The sequence below is a fragment of the Amblyraja radiata genome, chromosome 24 (assembly GCF_010909765.2).
Source record: "Amblyraja radiata isolate CabotCenter1 chromosome 24, sAmbRad1.1.pri, whole genome shotgun sequence".
NCBI classification, from domain to species: domain Eukaryota; kingdom Metazoa; phylum Chordata; class Chondrichthyes; order Rajiformes; family Rajidae; genus Amblyraja; species Amblyraja radiata.
In genome coordinates, this window is record NC_045979.1 from 33914826 (window position 1) to 33942557 (window position 27732).

The window sequence follows — 27732 nt, forward strand, 5'->3', positions numbered from 1 at the left end:
TCTACGTGTATGTGCCTATGATGTTGCCACAAGCGTGATTTTCATTGTACCTGCACCTCACCATACCATATAACCATATAACAATTACAGCACGGAAAACAGGCCATCTCGGCCCTTCAAGTCCGTGCCGAACACTTATTTTCCCCTAGTCCCATCTACCTGCACTCAGACCATAACCCTCCATTCCTTTCCCGTCCATATACCAATCCAATTTATTGTTAAATGATAAAATCGAACCTGCGTTCACCACTTTATCCTCATTCCACACAGCTACCACTCTGAGTAAAGATGTTCCCCCTCATGTTACCCCTAATCTTCTGTCCCTTAATTCTCGTCATGTCCTCTTGTATACGTGCATATAAGAATAAGCCAGACTGTTCAGCAAAGTATATTACAATGATGTTCTCATGAGATAAAGTACTTCCAGAACAATTGATCTGATGGGATGTCATAGCTTATAGTTTCCCTCTTCTAAATATTCTTCACAGTTAAAACCATGAGGCATTTCCAGGATTGAATACAATTTATTCCTCATGACTGCAATGTCATGCTACACAACACAAAATAATAAGTCATTGCTATAAAGGCTAGCAACATTGTTTAGATGGCACCTTTACTGAGTGAATATTGTGTAAACTAAGTTAATAATTTTAACAGAAGAAAAATTAATTCTGTGCAGTCTATTATGGAAGCAAAATGAAAAACACTTTGTCAATGCCCTTTATGGGCGACTATTTGCATACCTTGGGTTAGCAAGCAAAGAATTTCACTGTGACTTGTCACATGTGACAATAAAGTATTAATCAATTAATTAATTAATTAATTCAAAATAATAATGATCATTTGGTCTTGTTGGAGAGTGTTTCTCAGTCACTATCACCAGTGGATCTTCATTCTGCCTTCTACGGCAAGCTGTGAGGTTTCGGTTCATTGGGTCCCTGCAAAAAAAATGTTGAAGTCATCAGATTCATTGACTCCGGGAATTGTGCTTTATTTCACAAGGCCAATAACAACAGAATTCTGCTTCCAATGGCACAGTGATGCAGCTGATAGAGCTGCTGCCTCACAGCGTCCAAGAATTTGCTTGGATTTTGACTTTGATGCTATCTGTGTGGAGTTTACATGTTCTCGCTGTAGCCATGTGGGTTTCCTCCGCGAGCTCCGGTTTCCTCCCACATCCCAAAGACTTGTGGGTTTACAGGTTAATTGGCCAGTGTGAATTTCCCCGAGTGAGTTGTGAGTTGGGATGAGAGAATGGGATAACATCGAACTAATGCGTACGGGTGATCAATGGCCTGATCGGCACAAAGTGCTGGAGTAACCCAGCGAGTCAGGCACGATCTCTGGAGAAAAAGGATGGGTGACATTTCAGGTCGGGACCCTTCTTCAAACTGAAAGTAGAGGAGAGGGAACTGGGTTCAGATAAGATGGTCTGCGTTTGTTACAGTGGGCCAAAGGGCCTGTTTCCCAGTTGTATTTCTGTGATTCAATGACACTACAACATCTACGTCAAACACTTCAGTTCATTCTGCACACAAACATCTTGTCAAGACCAATTGATATCATCTTCGTAGAGCATTGGTTTGGCCTATATTTGTGAAATACTTTATCTAAACGCTTTTCGTTTGTTTTATTTTATCAGCATGTTTGAAGGTATTAATGGACAGCATTTGGAAGCATTCAACGATTCTGATGATCTCAGCAAAACATACCTTCCTTATACTTGTGAACAATGAGACCGAGATACTGCAGATCCCTAGCAGAGCGAAGTACAGCCAGCGTCCCACATTCCATATCATGTAACTGAGCAAAGGGGGAAAGATACAGAATCAGTGGGAGGAAACAGACTTGTTCGTGTTGGATACATTCATATCCTGATTGCTGTGAAATCTCTGCATGGAGCAGGGTACAGCAACAGAGCCCAGGTAGTTCAGCTGGGAAATTCCACCGTCCAGGATCTCGACCCGAAACCTCACCTATCCATGTTCTTCAGAGATGCTGCTTGACTCGCTGAGTTACTCCAGCATTTTGTGTCTAGCGTTGATAAAGTTAGATAAAAAAAGATGGGAGAAGTGACGAGTGGTATGTAAACACCAGCATGGGACTAGTTCAGTTGATCTTTTCTGTGCCTTAAATCCTATGTGATCAGATGTCATTCTGCGTAATCCTGGAACCTCATCACATTGAGGGTATTGTGTGCATTTCAGGTCACCATGTTACAGGAAAGATTTTGTCAAGCTGGAAAGGGTGCAGAGAAGATTAACGAGGATGTTGCTGGGACTCGAGGGACTGATGTATAGGGAAAGGTTGAGCAAGCTGGGTCATTATTTCTTGGAGAGCAGGAGGACGAGGGGGGATCTTATGGAGGTGTACAAAATCAAGAGATGAATCAACAATTACTCTCTCATCTTTTTATCGTTACATTGGCACATTTGATAGAGCTGCTCTCTTAAGGCGCCAGAGACCTGGGTTCGTTCCTGACCTCAGGATGCTATCTGCGTGGATTTGTACATTCTCCCTATGACCGCGTGGTTCTCCTGCAGGTGCTCTGGTTTGCTCCCACATCCTAAAGGCATGCGGGTTTGGAGGTTAATCGACATCTGTAAAATCGCCCTTCATTTGTAGTGAGTGAACAATAAAGTGGTACAACATCGAACTAGTGTTAACGGGGGGATCGAAGATAGACACAAAAAGCTGGAGTAACTCAGCGGATCAGACAGCACCTTTGGAGTGAAGGACTAGATTACGTTTTTAGTGTTGAGTCACTGCTTCAGTGATCTAAGGTTGTCATGGACTCGTAGGGTGGAAGGGCCTGTTTCCGTGCTGTTTCTTTAAAACTAAAAACCAAAAAAAATAGCTAGAGTCCATTTGGCCCATTGAGTGTGTGCTGGATCTTAGATCATTCCTTTCAATTCTACTGTGCACTCCGATCTCAACATTGGAATCGATTGAAGTCAATACTCTGATGCACTTAACTAGCAAATGAAAGAGGAAATTCTCTTCCAATTAATTCTCATAAGGAAGCAGAGCCAATCACAACAGCAGTAATAACATAATTGTACCATTCAGTGCAGGTGGATCGGGTGGTGTCATTTTGACTCTCATTGGATCTTTTTACTGTACTTGCAAACGGTGTAGTCATCATTCGTTCAGTCACTTTACGTTCTGTTGAGTCAAGGAAATACAATTCAGCATCACCTGCTTTTCACTTGCAATCTTAAGTTCATAAGGCATAGGAGCAGAATTAGGTCATTCGGCCCATCAAGTCTACTCCATCATTCAATCATGGCTGATCTATCTCTCATTCCTAACCCTATTCTCCTGCCTTCTCCCCATAACCCCTGATACCCGTACTATCTCCGCCTTAAAATATCCATTGACTTGGCCTCCACAATATTCTGTGGCAATAAATTCCACAGATTCACTACCCTCTTGCTTAATAATTCCTTCCTAAAGAAACGCTCTTTAATTCTGAGGCTATGACCTCTGGCCCTAGATTATCCCTCTAGTGGAAACATCTTCTCCACATCCACTCTATCCAGGCCTTTCATTATTCAGTAAGTTTCAAAAAGGGCCTCCCTCATCCTTCCAAACTCCAGCGAGTACAGGCCCAGTGCTGTCAAACACTCATCATATGTTAACCCACTCATTCCTGGGATCATTCTTGTAAACCTCCTCTGGACCCTCTCCAGAACCAGCACATCCTTCCCCAGATATGGGACTCACCAAAAAGTCTGCTCCACCATTCAATCACGGCTGATCTCCCATGTGCAGGGGGAGGATGTGCTGGCCGTTGCAGTGCGCATGTGCGAGGCGGCCGGCCGTGCCGGCGGACGAGGAGCGAGCGCAGAGCGGAGCCCGGCGGCCCAGACACGGATGGCGGGCGGAGACGGAGAGTAACAGCGAGAGAGATAAAGAGGGGAGCCCGCTCAGAGTTAAACGGCAGGTGTCCCGGGTGCTTGCCATGCCGGGCAAAATGACACAACTTTTAGGTTGCCCGGCAGGACGTTAGATGGCCATTGGCACCTGGGCAACCGTAAATTTCGAGCCCTGCTTGGCCGAGGACCCTAGATTTCGGGGCCCTGGGCAGGGTAACGTTTCGTACTTACCATTGTTACCGAAATGCACCACATAACTGCAATTCTCTCCGGTGTTAGACACTGCCACAGTGACCATTTCACTGGACTTTGTCCCGTTATCATTTGAGGCTTTGCAGTAATATTGATGGCTTTGTTGTTTGAAGGATCGACAACGTAGATCCAGGTTGTTGTTGTTTGAGATCTTTAAGGTATTTTCATACCAGGTGTAGCTAATGGGAAGAGATCCCCGCTCAGACTTACAGGACACTGTCACTGAGCCTCTGACATCGGGGACATTGGCTGGTGACAGAAATCCAAGCACAGGAACAGACACAGGTTCTGTAGGAAAGGAGCAAATAATGGATACAAAGTCAACATCTGAATATAAACGACTCTCCCATTCTGGCACCCTTGTACCTCGACTTTTGAAGTGGTACACGCGAACCTCGTCCCCTGCCTTCGGCGCTCGCAATATGACCTCGACCTTGACATCGGCCAGCCCAAACGTAGGCTTGGAGACCGGTTCGCTGAACACTTGCCACGAGCGACACTGGGGATGCTGGTTGCTAATTATTTAATTCACCTTCCCATGCCCCCCTTTCTGTCCTGTTTAGGTTCATCCATTGCCAAAACTATTTTGAAACAGCAACTAATATTCCCCTTGACAATCGGCCAACGCAACGGTATGAACATTTGTATTCGCGGATTTCAAATAATACCTCACTACCGCTCCCCCCCCCCCCCCCCCCCCCCCCATGAAACTTCCACCCCATCCCAGTCACCCTTCCACCATCCCCGCTTCTGTACATTCATAAACTCGTGACATCTCCCACCGAGTCCCCCGTTTCCTTTTTATACCGCCCCGTTCCCCTCCACGCGGTCACTTCCAACCCTCCCTCAATCCGGCTTCACATTTCACTGTTCATCTTCTCTCCTTATCTGGTCTCCTCTTCACTTATATCACTCCACCCGTCTGTAGATCAACCCCCTCATCTGTACATGTCTATCTATCTATCTCTCGCCAGGCTTGGCCAAAGCCGTTCCCATCTCTCAATTGCAACTTTCTCCTCCCTCATTCCGTCTGTCTGAAGGAGGGTCACGACTCGAGTTGGGTTTGTCCATTCCCTCCACAGATGCTACCTGACCCGCTAAGTTCTTCCAGCACTTATGGTTTTGTTCACGTGTCGGACACCTGTCCAATGGTCGGTGGCTCTAGAGAGAGGCTATAGTTGTGTTTGGATTAAGTGATCTGCAACAGGTAGCGAACCCAATGGTGCTGATATCGGGGTGGAAACAGCGAGAGATATTGTCAGTCTAAGAAGCCCAGAAACTCGGGGAAGGTGGAGGTCGCCCGGAATTTCCTGAAAGGTCTGATTAGGAATGCTTTACTCAAATTTCCACCGAGATTGGGCCGCGTGGAGAGGCTGGCTGGCTGCCGGGCGGTGGGTGGTCAGTGGTGAGTGGCTGCTGGGGGTGGGGGCGCATTGACGGGACAGAGGGAGATAGAGAGAGCGCTGAGTGGGGAGAAGGGTGTATGGTCCCTGAGGTGGGGGCGGGGTGCGGGCTGGCCTGCCCCGGGAGGATTGAATTCAGTCTGTTGAACTCACGGGACTGATTCCCTGTTTATGATTCTCCAGGTATTCAGACCAGACCACTTGTTTCTCACTGATCTGTCGGATTATTAGTTTGAGTGGGAATGCAAACCTCTGCCAGGGTGACATTTCATACAGTTCAGAGGCAGGGAAATGTGCTGAGCATCCCACTTGAAGTGGGTGGCCGCTCAGTGGGACAGATCCCGCACTGGGTGAGAGCAACATGAATGGGGTTTCCCGATCCCCCGCCCGCTCCCCGCAGGTCTCTGCACTGCTGCGGAGCCTCGGGATATCGGTGCTGCCCTGACCCTTCCCGGAGAAAACATGGATCAGGCATTTCAGTCAATCGCTGCGAAACGTACCGTCAGATACCGTCAGATAAACGTTAAACAATGGATCGTAGCCAGATGTAGTAATTCCACAGCTGTACCATCCTGTATCTCCAGAGCGAAGATCCTCCACAGTCACAGTAAATATTCCTCGTGCCGGGTTATCTGTGATTGACCCTCTTCCACTCCGTCCGTGTTGCCCATTTGTTTCCAATAAAACTCTACACTGGCGAGTCCACCCTTGACACCAGTATTTTGTGTGTGAGCGGTACTTTGCTTCATAGTGACAATCGATTGTGACCGCTCTTCCCACAACTCCCTCTCCACGTTGCTTCCCCCACAGCGCACCTGAAACTGAGAGGACAAATCTTCTGAAAATGAACAGGAAAAATTAGCTGAATATTCGGAATGATGAGGGGTGTGTTGGACAACATTCACCTCCACACCAACACTGGACCAGATCATCCATCATTGCATGGACTTGCCCTCGTTTCAATTGGAAACGTCTCTGCCATCTCCAACCTAGTGATCTGGAACAGCATCTCATATTTCCCGTCGGTAGATTACACACCAATGGTATGAATATTGATATCTCTAACTTCAAGTAAACCTTACATCCCCTCTCTGTCCATCCCTCCCCCACCCAAGTTGTACCAGCTTCTTGTTGAATCTCATTGCCTGTAACTAGTTCTCACTTACCGCACAGCAATGGCCTGTTTCCTTTATCATTGTAACTTTTTGTACATATCTTTCATTCATTTGTTCTATATCTCTCTACACAACCGTCTATACATCTTCCATTTCCCCTGACTCTGTAGAAGAGTCTAGATCTAGAAACAGCACATATTCCTTAGTTCCATAGATGCTGCCTGACCAGCTGAGTTACTCCAGTATATTGTGTCTATCTTCCAGACCAACATTGTCTCTTCTGCCCCCTCAGCATTGCCGGCATTTCTGTCGCTCGTCACGCTGCTGGGAGCGGCATCTCCCGGCCTTAGTGTTTGCTGGTGGATTCCCAGAAGATCTAGCAGTTGTGAATGGATGGAGACCACAGAGTACAATATTCGGCAAATTACCTCACTATAGCTATCAACTAAATGGGTCAATTTGAGAATTTTAAGCGTAACTAGACCAAGTGCAGAGTCTGTGCCCCCAACGTGCGGTTGCGTGGGGTGTGGGGGGGGGGGGGGGGGGGGGGGGTGGCATGCGGCGTCACACACATTAACCACCCCCTCACTAACTACCCCCTCGCACACACGCTAACTACCCCCCTTGTCAATATATTAATATAATTAATTTGCTCATTTTACCCCATAACCGCCTTATCTACTGACGCATAGCCCCCAACTCGCAGGCGCGTCTAGAGAGGGAGGGGGGGGGGTAGAGAGTGGGGGCAGAGAGAGAAGGGGGAGAGGGAGAGGGAGGGGGAGGGGAGGGGGGGGGGGGGCTAGAGAGTGAGGGCAGAGATGAAGGGGGGAAGAGGGAGGGGGAGAGGCAGGGAAGGAGGGGGGTACAGGGAGGGGGGTGCAGGGAGCAGAGGGGGGGGGGGGAGGACGGGGGGGGGGGGGAAGGACGGGGGGAGGGGTGGAGGTGGGGGGGGGGGGGGAGAGAGAGGTGGGGGAGAGAGAGGTGGGAGAGAGGGAGAGGGGGAGATAGAGGTGGGGGAGAGGTGGGGGAGAGAGAGAGGGAGGGGTGGGGAGAGAGAGAGGGAGGGGTGGGGGAGAGAGAGAGGTGGAGGAGAGAGAGAGAGAGAAAGGTGGAGGAGAAAGAGAGGGAGAGAGAGGTGGGGGAGAGAGAGGAGGGGGGAGAGAGAGAGGGTGGGGGTCGCAAGGTTTTTTATCAAAGGACTTGCGAGCGGCGCTACTGGCAGCGCGTTGGGTTTGCAGCGGGAGGGAGGGCCGCGACTTGACTCGCTGCGCCGAGTTTCCAAAAAGGAATAATGGCCGCCGGGGCCGCCTTCTCATCGTGTGCCCTGCGTGATGATAACGGCCGCCATGGACGCCATGTTCTACCATCGGGCGGGGGGATACGGAAAGGTTTCAGAAGCAAGCCGGTGGCCTCCGGTGACCTCCCGATCTGCAGAACGCTTGTTCTTTCTGCGCATCTGTACGGGGGGGGGGGGGGGGGGGGTGGGGGGGGTGGACGGGGGAGTCCAGCTGCTGGAGGCGTGGCACGAGTGTACCTGCGGGGCCAGGAGGCAGGTGGGCCTCGATTGGTTTGCTTGTGGGCATTGTGACGTCAGCAGCACATGCGGAGATTTTTTTTCCCCTTTAAAGTGAGTTTGTGAACAATTTTATTCAAAATCTGGGGAAATAATTGACCAAGGAGTGGATTTCTGAACTCCTACGATAAATCCCTACGGAAATTGTAAAAATCTCCGTTTTTTTGTGTCAGGTTTTTAAGGAGATACGTTTCAAAAGCAAAATGCCGTACATCACACACACACACACACACACACACACACACACACACACACACACACACACACACACACACAGTTTTAAAAGTAGATAGATAGATAGATAGATAGATAGATAGATAGATAGATAGATAGATAGATAGATAGATAGGTAGGTAGGTAGGTAGGTAGATAGATAGATAGATAGATAGATAGATAGATAGATAGATAGATAGATAGATAGATAGATAGATAGATAGATAGATAGATAGATAGATAGATAGATAGATAGATAGATAGATAGATAGATAGATATTCATATATAAATATACACCGTTCTGTTTTCTCGTTTATAACATTGTTTACAGAGTACTATGTTTACATATTCTGTTGTGCTGCTGCTAGTAAGGATGTCATTGTTCTAACTGGGACGTGAGTGAACAAAACACTCTTGACTCTTGACTTACGCCGCTAATGTGTGGGATAGAACTAGTGTACATGTGATCGGTGGTCGGCGTGGACTCGGTGGGCCGAAGAGCCTGTTTCCACGCTGTATCTTTAAATTAAACTAAAAACACTAAAACCAGAGGGAGGGTAAAGAAGGGTCTCTTCCCGAAACGTCACCCAATTTCTTCTATCCAGAGTTGCTGGCTGCTCCATGGAGTTCCCCCGCACCATTAAAGCATGGAATAGTCTTCACCCTACCATAGTTACCCAAAGAGACGCAACTAAATTTAAGGTACCTCTTTTTTCCCCAAGAACCCTTTTATGTTTACGTCCAAGTCAAGAGTCAAGAGATGTTTAAGAAGGAACTGCAGATGCTGGAAAATCCCAGGTACACAAAAATGCTGGAGAAACTCAGCGGGTGCAGCAGCATCTATGGAGCGAAGGAAATAGGCAACGTTTCCGGCCGAAACCCTTCTTCAGACTGGTGGGGGGTTAGGGTTAGGAGGAGGAGAAGCCCGAGGGCTGAGGGAGAGCTGGGAAGGGGAGGAGACAGCAAGGGCTAACAGAATTGTGAGAATTCAATGTTCATGCCACCAGGATGCAGACTCCCCAAGCGGAATATGAGGTGCTGTTCCTCCAATTTCTGGTGGTGCTCACTCTGGCCATGGAGGAGGCCCAGGACAAAGAAGTCAGATACGGAATGGGAGGGGGAGTTGAAGTGCTGAGCCACCGGGAGGTCAGGTTGGTTAACGCGGACCGAGCGGAGGTGTTCGGCGAAACGATCGCAAAGCCTACGCTTGGTCTCACCGATGTAGATCAGCTGACATCTAGAGCAGCGGATGCAATAGATGCAAGTGAACCTCTGTCGCACCTGGAACGACTGCGTGGCTCCTTGAATGGAGTCGAGGGGGGAGGTAAAGCGTAGCATCTCTTGCGGTTTCAAGGGAAAGTGCCCGGGGAGGAGGTGGTGCAGGAGGGAAGGGAAGAATTAACAAGGGAGTTACGGAGGGAGCGGGCTCAGCACTTCAACTCCCCCTCCCATTCCGTATCTGACTTCTCTGTCCTGGGCCTCCTCCATTGCATGAACATTGAATTCTCACAATTCCGTTAGCCCTTGCTGTCTCCTCCCCTTCCCAGCTCTCCCTCAGCCCTCGGGCTCCTCCTCCTCTTGTTTACTTTCTTCTCCCCGCTCCCCGCCCCCCCCACTCCCCATCAGTCTGAAGAAGGGTTTCGGCCCGAAACGTTGCCTATTTCCTTCGCTCCATAGATGCTGCTGCACCTGCTGAGTTTCTCCAGCATTTTTGTGTCAAGAGAGTTTTATTGTCATGTGTCCCAGATAGGACAATGAAATTCTTGCTTGCTGCAGCACAACAGAATATGTAAACATAATACAGAACAGGAGATAAAAGTTCAGTGCGTTTATATACCATAGACCATATATATATACACAATAAATAAACAGATAAAATACAATAGGCTGTTATTGTTCAGCCCTCCACCACCTCCAGTTTAAATTCCATTTAGAATATTTATGGAGGACCAGGAAACCAGAAGCAAGAGTTACTCCAGGGAGTTACTCCAGATCCAGGGTCAGGGAGTGATTCTGCGTTGGTTTTCAGCGGTCGCGGCGACCGGACAGCAATGGCGGCCAGATCTCCCACAATTCAAAGCGAGGGAGAAAGTGCCCAGCGCCGACCAGTTGCCGTGGCAATGCGATTGCGCAGGGTGGCCGGCCGTACCAGCGGATGAGGAGCGAGCAGAGAGTGGAGACCCGGCAGCCCGGACACGGAACGGATGGCGGGCGGAGACGGAGAGTGACAGAGAGAGAGAGAGATAGAGAGGGGCCCGCCCAGAGTTGAACGGCAGGTGTCCTGCCTTGGCCGGAGGCCCCCTAGTCTCGAGGCCCTAAGCTTAAACTTGTCAAGTTTATACGTAAATCCAGCCCTGAGTACCCCGTTCTGCTTGCTCCCCATATCCCATGATCCCATTAGCTCTAAGAGCTATATCTAACTCTCTCTTGAATACATCCCGTGAATTGGCCTCCACTGCCCTCTGTGACAGAATTCTACAGATTCTCAACTCTGGGTCAAAAGGTTTTTCCTCATCTGGCCTACCCCTTATTCAGGTCTCAACTCAAAACGTCACATATCCATGTTCTCCAGAGATGCTGCCTGACCTGCTGACTTACTCCAGCACTTTGTGCTTTACTAAAGCTGAATAGCCACCTGCCTGTGGCGCCAGTGGTGACTCAGCAGGTCAGGCAGCATCTCTGGAGAACATGGATAGGTGACGTTTCAAGTCAAGACCATGAGATACTGCCTGACCTACTGAGTTACGCCAGCACTTTGTGCCCGATTGAACTAAACCTCCCGGCCTGTGGTGGAAGCTGGATCTGCCACTGATGTTTCAAACTCCACGTCCACCTGGAATAATCATGAGGTGTCTTTTTCACACAAAGGCTGGTGGGTGTATGGAACAAGCTGCCAGAGGAGGTACTTGAGGCAGGGACTATCCCATCATTTAAGAAACAGTTAGACAGGTACATGGATAGGACAGGTTTGAAGGGACATGGACCAAACGTGGACAGGTGGGACTAGTGTTGCTAAGACATGTTGGCCGGTGTGGGTAAGAAGGGCCGAAGGGCCTGTTTCCAGACTGTATCACTCTATGACTCTAACACATGTGAAACTCTGCAGATTCAGGAGCTGGAGTGGAGACACATCATCACATCAGTCCAGGTCGGCTCACAAGCCACAAGACAAATGCCTTGAAGGAGAACTCAGAGGCTGGGGAAAGCACAGTGTGAAGAACAGCTCGAGCAGCAGAGACTGTTGTAAGCCAGCTGGTTTTTCTCAGAAGGGAGAGATTACCACAACTTCTCCAAATGCTAAATTGGACAGTCACTCTGGTGCTTCCTCATTTGAGATGCCCGCCTGTTCCCAATGGCTGGCTTTCACAGGTTTTTTCTTTGAATGTGCTAAGGTTTAGGTTCAACATTTCCCATTGCAGTGTGTGGAGGGACTGCCGTGTGTCTTTGATAGACACTAAATGCTGGAGTAACTCAGCGGGTCAGGCGACATCTCTGGTGAGAAGCAATGGGTGACTTTTCGGGTTGAGACGGGTGGACCAAATGGTCTACTCCTGCACCTATTGTCTATTGTCAAATGCGATGAGATAAGTCAACTCAAGTCACCATATATACTCCGTGAAGGACAATTCACATACTTGAGCATCAGATACCAGCTAAAGCTTAGTTTGAGGATGTGATTCATAAAATCATAGAGTGACACAGCAGGGAAACAGCCTGCCCAATGCCGATCAAGATGTCCCATGTACGCTAGTCCCTCTTTAGTTTAGTTTCGTTTAGAGATACAGTGTGAAACAGGCCCTCCGGCCCACCGTGTCCGCACCGTCCAGTGATCCCCGCACATTAACACAAATGTTTACATTTACACCAACCCAATTAACCTACCAACCTGTACGTCTTTGGAGTGTGGGAGGAAACTGAAGTTCTCGGAAAAAAACCCCACGTAGGTCACTAGGAGAAAGTACAGACTATGTACAGACAAGCACCTGTAGCCAGGATTGAACCCGGGTATCTGGCGCTGTTATACAATGTAAGGCAGCAACTCTACGGCTGTGCCACCGTAAAAACCAGGCCTGCATTTGACCCCTGTCCCTACAAACCTTTCCTATCCACGTACCTTGTCCTAATGCTTTTCAATGTTGTTACTAGTACCAGTCTCCACTGCCTCCTCTGGACATGTTCCTTCCATGCACCCATCAGCTTCTGTGAGATAATATTGTTGAGGCAGGATTAGGGTTGTGTGAGGGGAGAAGATAAAGGAGATTGCATATACTAGAATCTGGAACAATAGGCAGAACTCCTGAAAAACCCAATGGGTCAAGCAGCATCTGTGGAGGCAAAAAGTGTATGTTTGTATTCCGGCCGAGATACTACCTCGGGACTGAGGGTAAAAACTGGATGTTTACCGATATAAGAGGAGATGGGTCAAACGGGGGCAAGTGGGACTGGTGGACTAGGGCGGCACGGTGGCGCAGTGGTAGAGCTGCTGCCTTACAGCGCTTACAGTCGGGTTTGATCCCGACTACGGGTGCTGTCTGTATGAAGTTTGTACGTTCTCCCCGTGTCTGCCTGGGTTTTCTCCGAGATCTTCAGTTTCATCGCACAATCCAAAAACGTATAGGTTAGTAGGTTAGTTGGCTTGGAATAAGTGTAAATAGTCCCTAGTGCGTGTAGGATGTTAATGTGTGGGGATCACTGTTCGAAGCGGACTCGGTGGGCCGAAGGGATAGTTTCCACGCTGTATCTCTATACTAAACTAGTGTAGGTGGGCAGTTTGGTCAGCATGGTCAAGTTGGGAAGAAGGGCTTGTTTCTGTGCTGTATGACTATGCGTTAACTCTGGTGCCAGTGCCCCGCCCTGCTCTGCCCCACTCACCCTTCACCCTGGCACTGTGACATGTGGGTGGATTTAGATTTGACCATAGTTCTCCACACCTCACAGATCTGATAACCCACCCTGCATAGTCATAACAACACTAACCCGTAGAAACAATTACTTGGTTTCAAAATATTTACACTGGTGTTCAAATCTTCTTATCAACTTGACAACTTCCTATTTCTCAAAAACAGACATATAATGCTGGAGTAACTTAATGGGCCAGGCAGCATCTCCAGCGAACAGGGATAGGTGACGTTTTGGTTTGGGAGAAAGTGCCCAGCGCCATGACAGTGCGCATGCGCAGGGCGGCCAATGATGTGCTGGCTGTGGTTGTGCGCATTTGCAGGGGGTAGCTGTGCTGGCCGTAGCAGTGCGCATGTGCAACGAGGCTGGCCCTGCCGGTGGATGAGGAGCGAGCGGAGAGCGGTACCCGGCGGCCCAGACACGGATACGGATGGCGGGCGGAGACGGAGCGTGACAGAGAGATAGAGATAGAGAGGGGGGCCCGCCCATAGTTGAACGGCAGGTGCCCTGCCTTGGCCGGAGCCCCCCTAGATTTCGAGGCCCTAAGCTTAAGCTTGTCAAGTTTATATGTAAATGCGGCCCCCTAGAACAACGCAGAACCTGCATCTATAACTCAAGAAAGGTGGAGTCCACAATGGTCCATTGTTGCTGGGGAAGAGGTGATAACGAAGGATTAAAAAACGGTGAAATTAGCAAGAAGACAAGGGTGGGGGAGGGACGGAGAGAGAGGGAATGCAACGATTCCTTGCATTTAGAGAAATCAATAATCATGCCGCTGGTAGACTCTAATGCTGGAGTAACTCAGCGGGACAGGCAGCATCTCTGGAGGGAAGGAATGGGTGGCGTTTCGGGTCGAGACCCTTCTTCAGACTGATGTCAGTGGAGTGGGCAGGACAGAGATATGATGTAGTCGGAGACAGTAAGACTGGTGCGAGAACTGGGAAAGGGGAGGTGATGGAAACAGAGGGAAAGCAAGGGTTATTTGAAGTACACATTGGATACATTCGTGATGATTTGTGTAGTACCATGTTACAGAGAGAGCGTGTTTATGTGACTATATTCCGATACTGGTCATTATTATGTGCTGAACATTTTGCAGCTTTACGTGGCGACACATTTTTAACCACCTGAATGAATGAATGAATGAATGAATGAATGAATGAATGAATGAATAAGTCTTTTGGCCAAGTATTCCCATACAAGGAATTTGCCTTGGTGCTCCGGCCGCAAGTGACAACATGACATATAGTGACAGATAGGAATGATACAGGTAGCAGGCAGGTTTGCCACTGCTACGTGGGTGGTTTTAAACTGAATAAGGGTGGTGGGGTGTCAAATGGGATAGTTGAGGATGGAGTTAAAGGGAAAGCGTTTCTTAAATGTGTGAGCGTAAAGACAGAGGGGTGTAAAATGAAGGTAGAAGCAGTAGGTAGCAAGGTGAAAAGTACAAGTGGCAGGCAGACAAATCCAGGGTAAAAATCAAAAAGGGCCACTTTTCAACATAATTATATAAGGGGTAATACGAGTGTTGTAAAAACAAGCCTGAAGGCTTTGTGTCTCAATGCAAGGAGCATTCGTAATAAGGTGGATTAGTTGAATGTGAAGATAGCTATTAATGACTATGATATAGTTGGGATCACGGAGACATGGCTCCAGGGTGACCAAGGCTGGGAGCTGAACATCCAGGGATATTCAATGTTCAGGAGGGATAGACAGAAAGGAAAAGGAGGTGGGGTAGCGTTGCTGGTTAGAGAGCAGATTAACGCAATAGAAAGGAAGGACATTAGCTTGGAAGATGTGGAATCGATATGGGTAGAGCTGCGAAACACTAAGGGGCAGAAAACGCTAGTGGGAGTTGTGTACAGGCCACCTAACAGTAGTGGAGTTGGGGTTGGCATCAAACAGGAAATTAGAAATGCGTGCAACAAAGGTAAAACAGTTATAATGGGTGACTTCAATCTACATATAGATTGGGTCAATCAAATTGGCAGGGGTGCTGAGGAAGTGGATTTCTTGGAATGTATGCAGGATAGTTTTCTAAACCAACATGTAGAGGAACCAACTAGAGAGCAGGCTATTCTAGACTGGGTATTGAGTAATGAGGAAGGGTTAGATAGCAGTCATGTTGTGCGTGGCCCCTTGGGCAAGAGTGACCATAATATGGTTGAGTTCTTCATTAGGATGGAGAGTGACATTGTTAATTTAGAAACAAGGGTCCTGAACTTAAAGAAAGGTAACTTTGAGGGTATGAGACGTGAATTGGCCAAGATAGACTGGCAATTGATTCTTAATGGGTTGATGGTGGATATGCAATGGAAGGCATTTAAAGACTGCATGGATGAACTACAACAATTGTTCATCCCCGTTTGGCAAAAGAATAAATCAGGGAAGGTAGTGCATCTGTGGATAACAAGGGAAATCAGGGATAGTATCAAAACAAAAGATGAAGCATACAAATTAGCCAGAGAAAGCAGCATACCAGAGGACTTGGAAAAATTCAGTGTCCATCAGAGGAGGACAAAGGGCTTAATTAGGAAAGCAAAAATGGATTATGAAAGAAAACTGGCAGGGAAGATAAAAACTGACTGCAAAAGATTTTATAGTTATGTGAAGAGAAAAAGATTAGTTAAAACAAATGTAGGTCCCTTGCAGTCAGAAACAGGTGAGTTGATCATGGGGAACAAGGACATGGCAGACCAATTGAATAATTACTTTGGTTCTGTCTTCACTAAGGAAGACATAAATAATCTGCCGGAAATAGCGGGGTCAAATGAACTGAGTGAAATCCAGGTTAGCCGGGAAGTGGTGCTAGGTAAATTGAATGCATTAAAGGCCGATAAATCCCCAGGGCCAGATAGGCTGCATCCCAAAGTACTTAAGGAAGTAGCCCCAGAAATAGTGGATGCATTAGTGATAATTTTTCAAAACTCTTTAGATGCTGGAGTAGTTCCTGAGGATTGGAGGGTAGCTAATGTAACCCCACTTTTTAAAAAGGGAGGGAGAGAGAAAACGGGGAATTACAGACCAGTTAGTCTAACATCGGTAGTGGGGAAACTGCTAGAATCAGTTATTAAAGATGGGATAGCAGCACATTTGGAAAGTAGTGAAATCATTGGACAACGTCAGCATGGATTTATGAAAGGTAAATCATGTCTGACAAATCTTATAGAATTTTTCGAGGATATAACTAGTAGAGTGGATAAGGGAGAACCAGTGAATGTGTTATATCTGGACTTTCAGAAGGCTTTCGACAAGGTCCCACATAAGAGATTAGTATACAATCTTAAAGCACACGGTATTGGGGGTTCAGTATTGATGTGGATAGAGAACTGGCTGGCAGACAGGAAGCAAAGAGTAGGAGTAAACGGGTCCTTTTCACAATGGCAGGCAGTGACTAGTGGGGTACCGCAAGGCTCATGCTGGGACCCCAGCTATTTATAATATATATTAAGGATTTGGACGAGGGAATTGAATGCAACATCTCCAAGTTTGCGGACGGCACGAAGCTGGGGGGCAGTGGTAGCTGTGAGGAGGATGCTAGGAGGCTGCAAGGTGATTTGGATAGGCTGGTTGAGTTGGCAAATGCATGGCAGATGCAGTATAATGTGGATAAATGTGAGGTTATCCATTTGGTGGCAAAAACAGGAAAGTAGACTATTATCTGAATGTTGGCCGATTAGGAAAAGGGGAGATGCAACGAGATCTGGGTGTCATGGTATACCAGTCATTGAAAGTAGGCATGCAGGTGCAGCAGGCAGTGCAGAAAGCGAATGGTATGTTAGCATTCATAGCAAAAGGATTTGAGTATAGGAGCAGGGAGGTTCTACTGCAGTTGTTCAGGGTCTTGGTGAGACCACACCTGAAGTATTGCAACAGTTTTGGTCCCCTAATCTGAGGAAAGACATTCTTGCCATAGAGGGAGTGCAGAGAAGGTTCACCAGACTGATTCCTGGGATGTCAGGACTTTCATATGAAGAAAGACTGGATAGACTCGGCTTGTACTCGCTAGAATTGAGAAGATTGAGGGGGGATCTTATAGAAACTTACAAAATTCTTAAGGGGTTGGACAGGCTAGGTGCAGGAAAATTGTTCCTGATGTTGGGGAAGTCCAGAACAAGGGGTCATAGTTTAAGGATAAGGGGGAAATCGTTTACGACCGAGATGAGGAAAACATTTTTTACACAGTGGTGAATCTCTGGAATTCTCTGCCACAGAAGGTAGTTGAGGCCAGTTAATTGGCTGTATTTAAGAGGGAGTTAGATGTGGCCCTTGTGGCTAAAGGGATCAGGGGGTATGGAGAGAAGGCAGGTACAGGATACTGAGTTGGATGATCAGCCATGACCATATTGAATGGCGGTGCAGGCTCGAAGGGCCGAATGGCTTACTCTTGCACCTATTTTCTATGTTTCTATGTTTCTATGACACATAAAATATTAAACAATAATAAAACTGCATCTCTGCAGCGGAAACAGTGTATAACGCGCAAACTAATACTAATTATCAGAATATCCAATTCTGAATGTTACTCACCGGGCAAGAAGCAAATGAGAAGAATTGGCACCAACATCGTTTTAGATGCAGACCTCATGCTGGGACGTTTATCGTTCAGCTCTTAGTCCAGAGAACTAAATAAATGCCCATCGAGAAGAAATGTTAGAATATAAATGATGAAGAAAGAAACAGGGAACCGGATTGTGAAACAAGAGTGAGCCAATAGCTGACAAACAGCTAGTTCCCCTTGGCTATAAATGATTGCACGAATCTAAAGTGAATTTTCATCATATGACAGAATGTAGTTACGCTATGACTCCATGCTACTCCCATGACATGAACTTTCGAGGTCCAGATAACTGGACAAAGTCAGAAGGGATGGTGCCAACACCTGTGGAATCATCTCATTCTGTAGTTGGGAGAGGACCACTGTGTCTATGCTGGATGTTGGCAACAGAGGTCTTCAGGACAGGTAGCATAGTCCCACACCCACCTCTCTGATATCCCTTGGACCAGGAATGGCTCATTGGCAGGCAACCTGTGGTGGGCAAGACATGCCGATGTGGGCGGGATTTGTTCTGAACTGTGATGGGTGTGATCCTGGCTGGGACTTTGATCTCAGGGCAGGTCTCGTTTCATGTCTGGAGCTTGTTAATGGTGGGCAATTTAATTACGTTTGGAGATACAGCATGGAAACAGTTCCTTCGGGCCAACCAATTCCACACCATTGTAGTTCAATGGTATCCCATTTTCACATCCTACACACTGGGGACATTTACAGATGCGAATGAACCTACAAACCTGTACATATTTGGGATGTAGGAGGAAACCAGACCACCTGGAGAGAACCTGACTGTTGCTGTGAGAACATGCAAACTCCACACAAGTGGCGCATGATGCCAGGATCGAATCCAGGTCTCTGGCGCTGTGAGACGGCAGCTCTACCGCTGCACCACTATTCCTGGTGGGTTTTGCTTCATTCCAAGTTTGATTCTCGCAACCAGCTAAGTAACCCAGTACGAACCTGACCAACAATTGCCAGAAGTTAGACTTCCCCAGCAAGCCTTACTGGTTGGGAGGGGGATGGGATTTCCAACTAAACCTCAACAACATTGCAAGTTTAATAAACATCTCTTCTTGCTCATTTCACAAAACCTTTGGCCAGGATGTCATTCACTGTCCAGTTGGCAAGTTTAGTTTAGTTTATCGTTACGTGTACCGAGGTACAGTGAGAAGCTTTTTGTTGCATGCTCTCCAGTCAACAGAAAGACTATACATGATCATGGTTTAAGAAAGAACTCCAGAAGCTGGAAAAATCAAAGGTGGACAAAAATGCTGTAGAAACTCAGCAGGTGAGGCAACTTCTATGGAGCGAAGGAATAGGCGATGTTTCGGGTCATGATTACAATCAGCCATCCACAGTGTACAGATACAGGATAAAGTGAATAAAATTTAATGCAAGATAAAGTCCAGTAAATCCGGGTAAAGATAGTGTGACTGTCTCCAATGAGGTAGATGGGAGGTTAGGACCACTATCTAGTCGGTGAGAGGATGGTTCAGTTTCCTGATAACAGCTGGGAAGAAACTGACCCTGAATCTGGAGGTATGCATTTTCACATTTCTGTACCTCTTGGCTGATGGGAGAGGGGAGAAGAGGGAGTGTCCAGGGTGTGACTCATCCCTGATTATGCTGGTAGCCTTGCCAAGGCAGCGTGTAGTGTTAATGGAGTCAATGGAAGGGAGGTTGGTATACAATCGGACACTGAGTTAATAAAGGACAAAGAAAATAATGAAATCATTATATCTCACTTTAATCTATTTCAAGGCAGATTGCTGCCCTTAAAGTCAGCCTGTGTGGCGATAAGAATTACTAACCACTTAAAAGCATCGCTTGGAATTGTGTCTTGGCCCTGGTACAGTAGGTGTACGATTGGACACACAGTCAGCAAAGAACTAATAGTGGTCATCAAATGATTGTGTCTGAGTTCAATACTCATTAGGTTCGGCAAATTCAATGAGTAAGGATCTCTGGGAGGAGATGTGTGTTGAACGCCTTCAATATATTTTCTCAGAAAGAAAAACAGAGAAGTGAGACACTCCGCATGGGAAAATCCAAAATAGATTATTTCAGCATCTCACTTCCGTAAATCTTTTCAAGGAATAGTTAATGTGATCACAGCAAGCAATTGGGACAGGGTCATGGTGCAGTTATGGGAGGGAAATCATGTCTGACAAAGTAGCTGAGGGATTAATGGATCCCGGGTCTCTGGCGATGTGAGGCAGCAGCTCTACCAACAGAGAAGAAGCCCCCAGAGCCTACAAGTGGACAGCTTTTTCTCCATCATCCTGCGGCACAGCTGTCCACTTGTAGGCTCTGGGGGCTTCTTCTCTGTATTGCTGTTAACAAAACAGAGCATCTAATCTAACTTCCTTTATAGTTCGAAACAACATTCAACTAAGGTAACAGCACTGTGCCAAAAATCATACCATGCAGTGCTCATAGTTTGAACACAACATAAAGCAAGAATATAGTCTGAAGAAATGTCTCGACCTAAAATGTCACCTATCCTTTATCTCCAGAGACGCTGCCTGACCTGTTAAGTTACTCCAACACTTTGTGTCTATCTTCAGTAGATAATTTGGCCATTTGTATCTACTCTGCTACTCAATGGCATCATGGCTGACACAGCACCACTTTTGTGAGCTGATTCCATATCCTTTGTTTCCAATAATTTCTAATAAAAATGTTGATTTTTATTGTGATTGAGCCGCGATGGCCTCCTGGTTCAAAAAGAATTTTGAGGATTCACCACGTTCTTTGTAAAGAGGCTTCTTCTTGTCCCATTCTTGAATGACTGACCTCACATTTTGAGTCAGATGCACCTTATAAACAGGGGAAGCTTGATCCCTGCAGCTACTCTGTAAAACCTTATTAATATATTGAGCCCATTAGGCCCATCGATTCCTTACCAGCTTTGGGAGTTATCCCATTCATCTGTCCCCATCCTACATCCTGTCACCTATTCTCTTGCATGTTACAGTTGCCAGTTATCCTACCACCTAGTATGTTCTGGGATGTGGGAGGACACTGGAGAATCCAGACGATAACAATGCTGTCACAGGGAGAACATGCAAACTCCACACAGAAAGCAATGAAGTTCTGAATTTAACCCAGCCACCTGGAGCAGTGAGGCAGATGCACAAACAGTAGCATATCCTGTATCTGCTTCCACAAAATTAGCCACAAATAGCTGGAGTAACTCAGCTTGTCAGGCAGCATCTCCGGAGAAAAGGAATAGGTGATGTTTCCGGTCAAGACCCTTCTTCTTCTTCAGAGCATAGACTGCTGAATTTTTAGTTTAGTTTAAATACAATATTGAAACCGGCTCTTTGGCCCACCGAGTCTAGACTGTCCATCTATCACCTTTGCATTAGTTCTATGTGATCCTACTTTCACATCTTACACACTGGGGAGAATATATAGAAGCCAAACAACCTACAAAACTGCAGATCTTTGGAATGTTGGAGGAAACTAGAGCACCCAGAGAAAACCCACACAGTCACAGGGGGGACGTACAAACCCTTGGCAAGTGAAATTCCTCGTATGTTGCAAAACATATTTGGCGAATAAAGTGTGATTCTGATTCTTATTCACATACAGAACCTATAGTCAGGATTGAACCTGGGCCTCTGGTGCTGTGAGGCAACAGCTCCAGCAGCTGTGCATCAAACAGTTGAATCTTGGATGCACTCTCTGCTTTGCAAGTATATCCATCATTAAGTATAGAGACCAGACTTGCAAAACATTCAAAACGCAGTCTCATCAGAACCCTATATAATTGATAACAATTGTCCACAAGCTGTTTGCCTTCCTAATAAGTGCACTGTTAGCCACCTTTCAATGATTCATGTACAGGGATATCTGGGTCCGTCTGCACCTCAGCACGATGGCGCAGCGGTGGAGTTGCTGCCTTATAGCGCTTACAGCTTCTTCGAGATCTCCGGTTTACTCCTTTCCTCAACGAGGTGCAGGATAATTGGCTTGGTAAAATTGTAAATTGTCCCCAGTGTGTGTAGGGTAGTGTTAATTGCTGGTGGTGCAGACTCGGTGAGCCGAAGGGCCTGTTTCCAAGCTGTATCTCTAAGCTAAACATGAAGACATTTCAATCTCTTGCTGTTTATAAAACCGTTCAGCATTCCTGCTTTCTTCACCTGTTATCTCATATGTTGCATTTCTCACATCCTCGTGCATTCAGTTAACCCAGCTGCATTCCACAATGACTCTCTATATCCTCTTCATAGCTCACCCTGTCACGCTGAACATAACCCAGGGCTTTTGGAGTGGTTGGAATATTTTTTATTTGTTGAACTCATTGTTTTGTTTGCTTGTTATTTTATCCATTGAGCACTTGCTGGCTTAACCTAGCACTAAACGTTATTCCCTTATCATGTATCTATACACTGTAATGGCTCAAGTGTAAGCATGTATTGTCTTTCTGCTGACTGGTTAGCACACAACAAAAGCTTTTCCCTGTACCTCGGTACACGTGACAATAGACTAAACTGTGACTGACTCCGAAACTGTGTTTACAAACATGTTGTGCTGCTGCAAGTATGAATGTTATTGTTCTATTTCAGGACATATGACAATGAAACACACTTGACTTGAGTCAAAAATCATCGCAAGTGAAGAAAAAAAAAGCTTTATTGTGTCTTATTAATCTCAATATTCAACATGATCTCTGGAAGCAGAAACATTCTCTGCGCAAGAACACATTCATCATCTTTCATATACAATATTTGCCATCTCCAACTTTTGGTTCCTTTATTTCTGTGTCTCCTGCGATGCAGGAGGTGCCTTGTAGATCGATACACTCACTCATTCTGCACTGAAGTGTTTAGGTGGGTTACTTGCTCAGGTGCCGTGATGAGATTTGAACCCACAACCTTGAGTTGTAGAGAGAAGATGTTTGCACTGTAACATAACTCCTCTCAGTCTATGTTGGGGATGGGGGTGAGGAAGGAGACGGCATCATTCAATGCATTGAGCAAAGTGGCTGCTATTTGCAAATCTGACCCAGATTCAGCAATTTGATGGCAATTGCTGATCATTGGGAACAAGGAAGGGAGTGGAATAATGAGGAACTGCAGAAGCTGGCTTGCAAAAAAAAAAGCGACAAAGTTCTGGAATAACTTAGCGGGTCAGGCAGCATCTCTGGAGAGAAGGAGTGGGTGACATTTCAGGTCGAGACCCTTCTTCAAAGTAACTAGATTTGTCGATTACAGCAGAGAAACCTCAACGCAACCATGGCGTAAAGATGGGGCAACAAACAGCACTGGTCCAGGTAAGGGGCTGCCGAGAACATAGCGGACCTGGCGTGGGGTGGGGGTGGGTTAACAAAGGGGAACGTGGGGGTGGGGGGGGGGGGAGCATGAGAACAAAGGGGGAACTGGTGTGGTGTGGCTGGGGGAGCCAAGAACAAATGGGGACCAATAGGGACTGTAATGAATAGTTTGTAAGTGTCGGCGCCCTATACATAGTGACTCTTTGTATACCTTGTTTATGGTACGCAAAACAAAAATAATTATCACCGTGACATGTCACATGTGGTAATAAAGTATCAATCAATCAATCAATGACTCAATGGTTTATCTAAGAAGTCACAGTGGCATAAATACTCTGCACAGGAGAAGGAGCTTTCTGACGGGCAATCTGGCTGACGCTTTGAGATGTAACTTCTGAATAGGTGACATTGTCCTCCCCAGTACTGGAGTGAGCCCCTGTCGATTTGCTTTGAATTTGCACTTCTGCATACACAGTTTGATATTGATTAGAACAATGGGCAGCTTCCTTGTTGCTTTGAATGTCTGACAGTGTTGCATAAACGATGCTCCCTTTTCCTGCTGGCAAATCCTGAAATACAAAAGAGGAACCAAGGTTTGTCTGATGATTTGTGTTCAGTTTTAGTCACCAAGTCATAGGAAAGATGCTGTCAAGTTGGAAAGGGTGCGGAGAAGATTTGCAAGGATGTTGCCCAGACTCGTGGGCGTGAACTATAGGGAGAGGTTGAGCAGGCCAGGACGCTTGGAGCGCAGGAGGATGAGGGGTGATCTGATAGAGGTGTACAAAATCATGAGAGGAAAAGATCGGGTAGACGCACAGAGCCTTTTGCCCAGAGTAGAAGAATCGAGAACCAGATGATATAGGTTTATGATGAGGGGGGAAAGATTTAATAGGAACCCGAGGGCTAACTTTCTACACAAAGTGTGGTGGGTGTATGGAACGAGCTGCTGTGTATGCGATCATGGCTGATCATCCAAAATTAATACTCCGTTCCTTTGAAATAATCATCTGCTCTGTATGCATAAAAATAACCTTGATGCACCTTGATGCGTTTGATGATAAAGGAACCATAGAACCATTGAAGCAGATTAGTGACTTGATTAGTGAGGTTGAATTACAGAATTTTGTAAGTTCTCAATACACGGAGAATTCATACTTTGCCATCTTTACCTGCATTTCATTGTTATTTGCTCTGGGAGGTTTGTTCCCTTCTGATTCTGGAAAACACAATGTTAACATTGAAAGAGCATGTCAGGGACATTTTTCATTATCTCCGCTGTTATTTGCTTTGGTAATTGAACCCCTTGCTGAAAAAATAAGAACACACCTGGATATTTACGGTTATAATACAAAATATTCAAATAACAAAATATCCCTATATGCCGATGATGTACTACTGTACATCACAAAACCACAAATGAGTATACCGAATATATTAAATTTAATTGAGGACTTTGGATCCTTCTCTGGATATAGAATAAATTGGAACAAAAGTGAAATTATGTCGATAAATCCAAAAGACTCAACACACCTCAGGAAATTCCCCTTTAAAATAGCTACAGAAAAATTCAAATATTTGGGAATTGAAATTACTAGAAATTACCAGGATATGTTTAAAGCCAATTATAATCCCTTACTTAAGAAATTAAATAATTTGATTAAATTCTGGAAAACACTTCCGATGTCCTTAATAGGCAGAATAAACGCTATAAAAATGATTTTCTTACCACAAATTCTATACCTATTTCAATCAATACCTATATATCTCCCAAAAAAGTTTTTCAAAAAATTGGACTCAGACATTACAAATTTCATATGGGATTATAAATCCCATAGAATACAAAGAACACACCTTAATAAACGAAAAGAGTGGGGGGGTCTAGCGCTCCCTAACTTTATGTATTATAATTGGGCAGTAAATATTAAAAATATGATTCACCTGCTGGACAATTCTGCCCAGCAGGCGGACTGGATTGTAATGGAAAAAGGGGACTGCTCCCCGAGTAATATAGGAGCGATTATCCTCTCACCAATAAATTTGAATAATAAAAATTATAATAAAAACCCAATTATACATAGCACAATTAGAACATGGAAACAAATAAAACAGAATCTAAAATTAAGAAACCTATCTCTCTCAATACCAATAGTCAATAACCCATTGTTTAAACCATCAATCATAGACAAATCATTTATACAATGGGAAAGAATGGGAATCAAAACACTCGAAGATCTGTATGAAGTGGGAAAATTACTATCATTTCAACAACTACAACTGAAATATAATTTGAAAAATAACCAATATTTTAAATATCTTCAAATTCGTGATTATCTGAAAAAATACACAAAAGACTATAATAATATGCCTTCCGACTTACTGGATGAAGCAATGAAGACAAAGGCGGAATCAGCTAATCTAATATCGTACTTATATAATATCATTTTAAACATAGAAATACCCACAACAGATGGAATTAGGAGAGACTGGGAACAAGAATTAGCTATAAAAATTTCAAAAGAGAGCTGGGATAATCATTTACTACAGGTGCATAAATGCTCGATCAATGTACGACATACGCTTATCCAATTCAAAACATTACATAGACTATATTATTCAAAAACTAAATTAAATAAAATCTTTCCTAATGTTTCACCAATCTGTGATAAATGTCTGTGTCAAGAAGCTACCATAGCGCATTCTTTTGTTTTTTGTACAAAAATCCAAAAATTCTGGCATGGAATATTTGATATTTTTTCAAAATTAATTAAAATAAAACTGGTACCAAAACCAGAATGGATCATTTTTGGGATATCGGAAGGTATCCCTGAATTAAACGTGTATCAGAAGAATTTACTCAATTACGGGCTAATAATGGGAAAAAAGCTCATACTTAAATTCTGGAAAAATGCGCCCACACCAACAATAAAAATGTGGACATCAAATATATTTGAAACATTACATCTGGAAGAGTTGAGATTCCTCTTAGCAGGTAAAGCAAACCAATTCCAAAAGACGTGGTCTACGTTTATGGACCTATTACAAGCATGAGGTGCAATAGTAATTTAATAAATAAATAAATAAATAAATGGTATCAGGACCTGGCAATGGGAGGTAAAACAACAAAAACAGACTTGGTTGGTAGTCTTTCTGCGGAGTTTAATGTTATAATAGAGCGATTGTCCTTACTTTCTTTTTCTTTCTTTTCTAGGGTCTACTTTCTTACTTCACTTCCTTCTCTAACTTCTTTTCTAAGGGGCTTTCTTTTCCCAACACTCTCTTGCACTTCACGACCCTTGCGCACTTTCTTTACTTTCCTTACTTCCATCTTTTTCTTAAAGCTCAAAAAAAATGATATTAAATGTATTAAGATATATGTGTTGTGTATTATTGTAATTTACCGTACTTCTAATAAAAATAATTAAAAAAAAAAAAAATGTCAGGGACATTTTTAACCAGCCATCTTGCTGCATATAGTGTAGGAAGGAACTGCAGATGCTGGTTTAAACCGAAGATGGACACAAAATGCTGGAGAAACTCAGCGGGACAGAAACTCCGGAGACAAGAAATGGGTGGATGGTGTTTCAGGTTGAGACCCTTCTTCAGACCGTTCTCTCCAGAGATGCCTGTCCTGCTGACTTACTCCAGCATCTTCAATCTGTCTTTGGTGTATAACCAGCATCTGCAGTTCCTTCCTACTCTTTGATCCATGAGAACCACAGGGGCACCACAAGCCCAACTTGACTGCGCGGGTTACCTCTGGGTGCTCTGGTTTCCCCCTACATCCTAAAGACATGCACGCCAGTAGGTTAATTCCCACTGTAAATTGCCCCTAGTGTGTAGGCGAGGGGTAGAATCTTGGGGGAATTGATAACAACATGGAGTGAACAAAGTTGGATAAAATTAGTGTGTAGAAAGGACCTGCAGATGAATGAATTAATGAATAAGTTTATTGGCCAAGTATTCACATACAAGGAATTTGCCTTGGTGCTCCGCTCGCAAGTGACAACGACAAACAGTGACAGTTAGGAATGACTGTTAAGAATGCTAGTTTACACCCAAGATAGATACAAAGTAGTAACTCAGGCAGCATCTCTGGGCGAAAAGGTTGTGTGACATTTCAGGTCGGGACCCTTCTTCAGACTGGATAAGATTATTGTAGGACTAGAATAAAGAGATGGTTGATAGTCAGCATGAACTCAGTGTGCCAAAGGGCCTGTTTCCGTGCTGTATTTCTCTCTCTCTGTGCAGGAAATGATCACATACATCATGAAAGGATGAAGGAAACATAGAAACTCACTCCTTTGTCTACACATTAGGCACCAAAGTAGACCAGCAAAGAACACCACGAGAAGAGCTCCAGCAATACTGAGCCAAATTATGTGGCTACTGTATGGGACAGAGAAGGCAAAAAGGTTACTCTTGTTTCATTATTGATTCCTATCATTTGGTAAAGAACAGAAGTCTAACATCTGCAAGGTATCTTTCATGAGCTCAGGATAAGTCAAGCCCAGTCAATGGAGTGCAGACATTGCTGTAATGTGGTAAACACCAAAGCCAATCTG

The 27732-nt window shown here is 45.3% G+C and overlaps 1 protein-coding gene across 1 annotated transcript in view; it reads right to left on the reverse strand.

Moving 5' to 3' along the window:
- Positions 1-513: 513 nt before the first annotated feature.
- LOC116987003 (CXADR-like membrane protein) overlaps positions 514-27732 on the reverse strand; it is a 36073-nt gene continuing 8854 nt past the window's right edge. The window contains exons 3-6 of the mRNA XM_033042885.1: positions 4110-4418; positions 3063-3165; positions 1713-1803; positions 514-938 (exon numbers count right to left, since the gene is read on the reverse strand). Coding sequence (XP_032898776.1) covers positions 903-938; positions 1713-1803; positions 3063-3165; positions 4110-4418 — 539 coding nt within the window. The 3' untranslated portion in view covers positions 514-902. The remainder of the gene's footprint in view (positions 939-1712; positions 1804-3062; positions 3166-4109; positions 4419-27732) is intronic.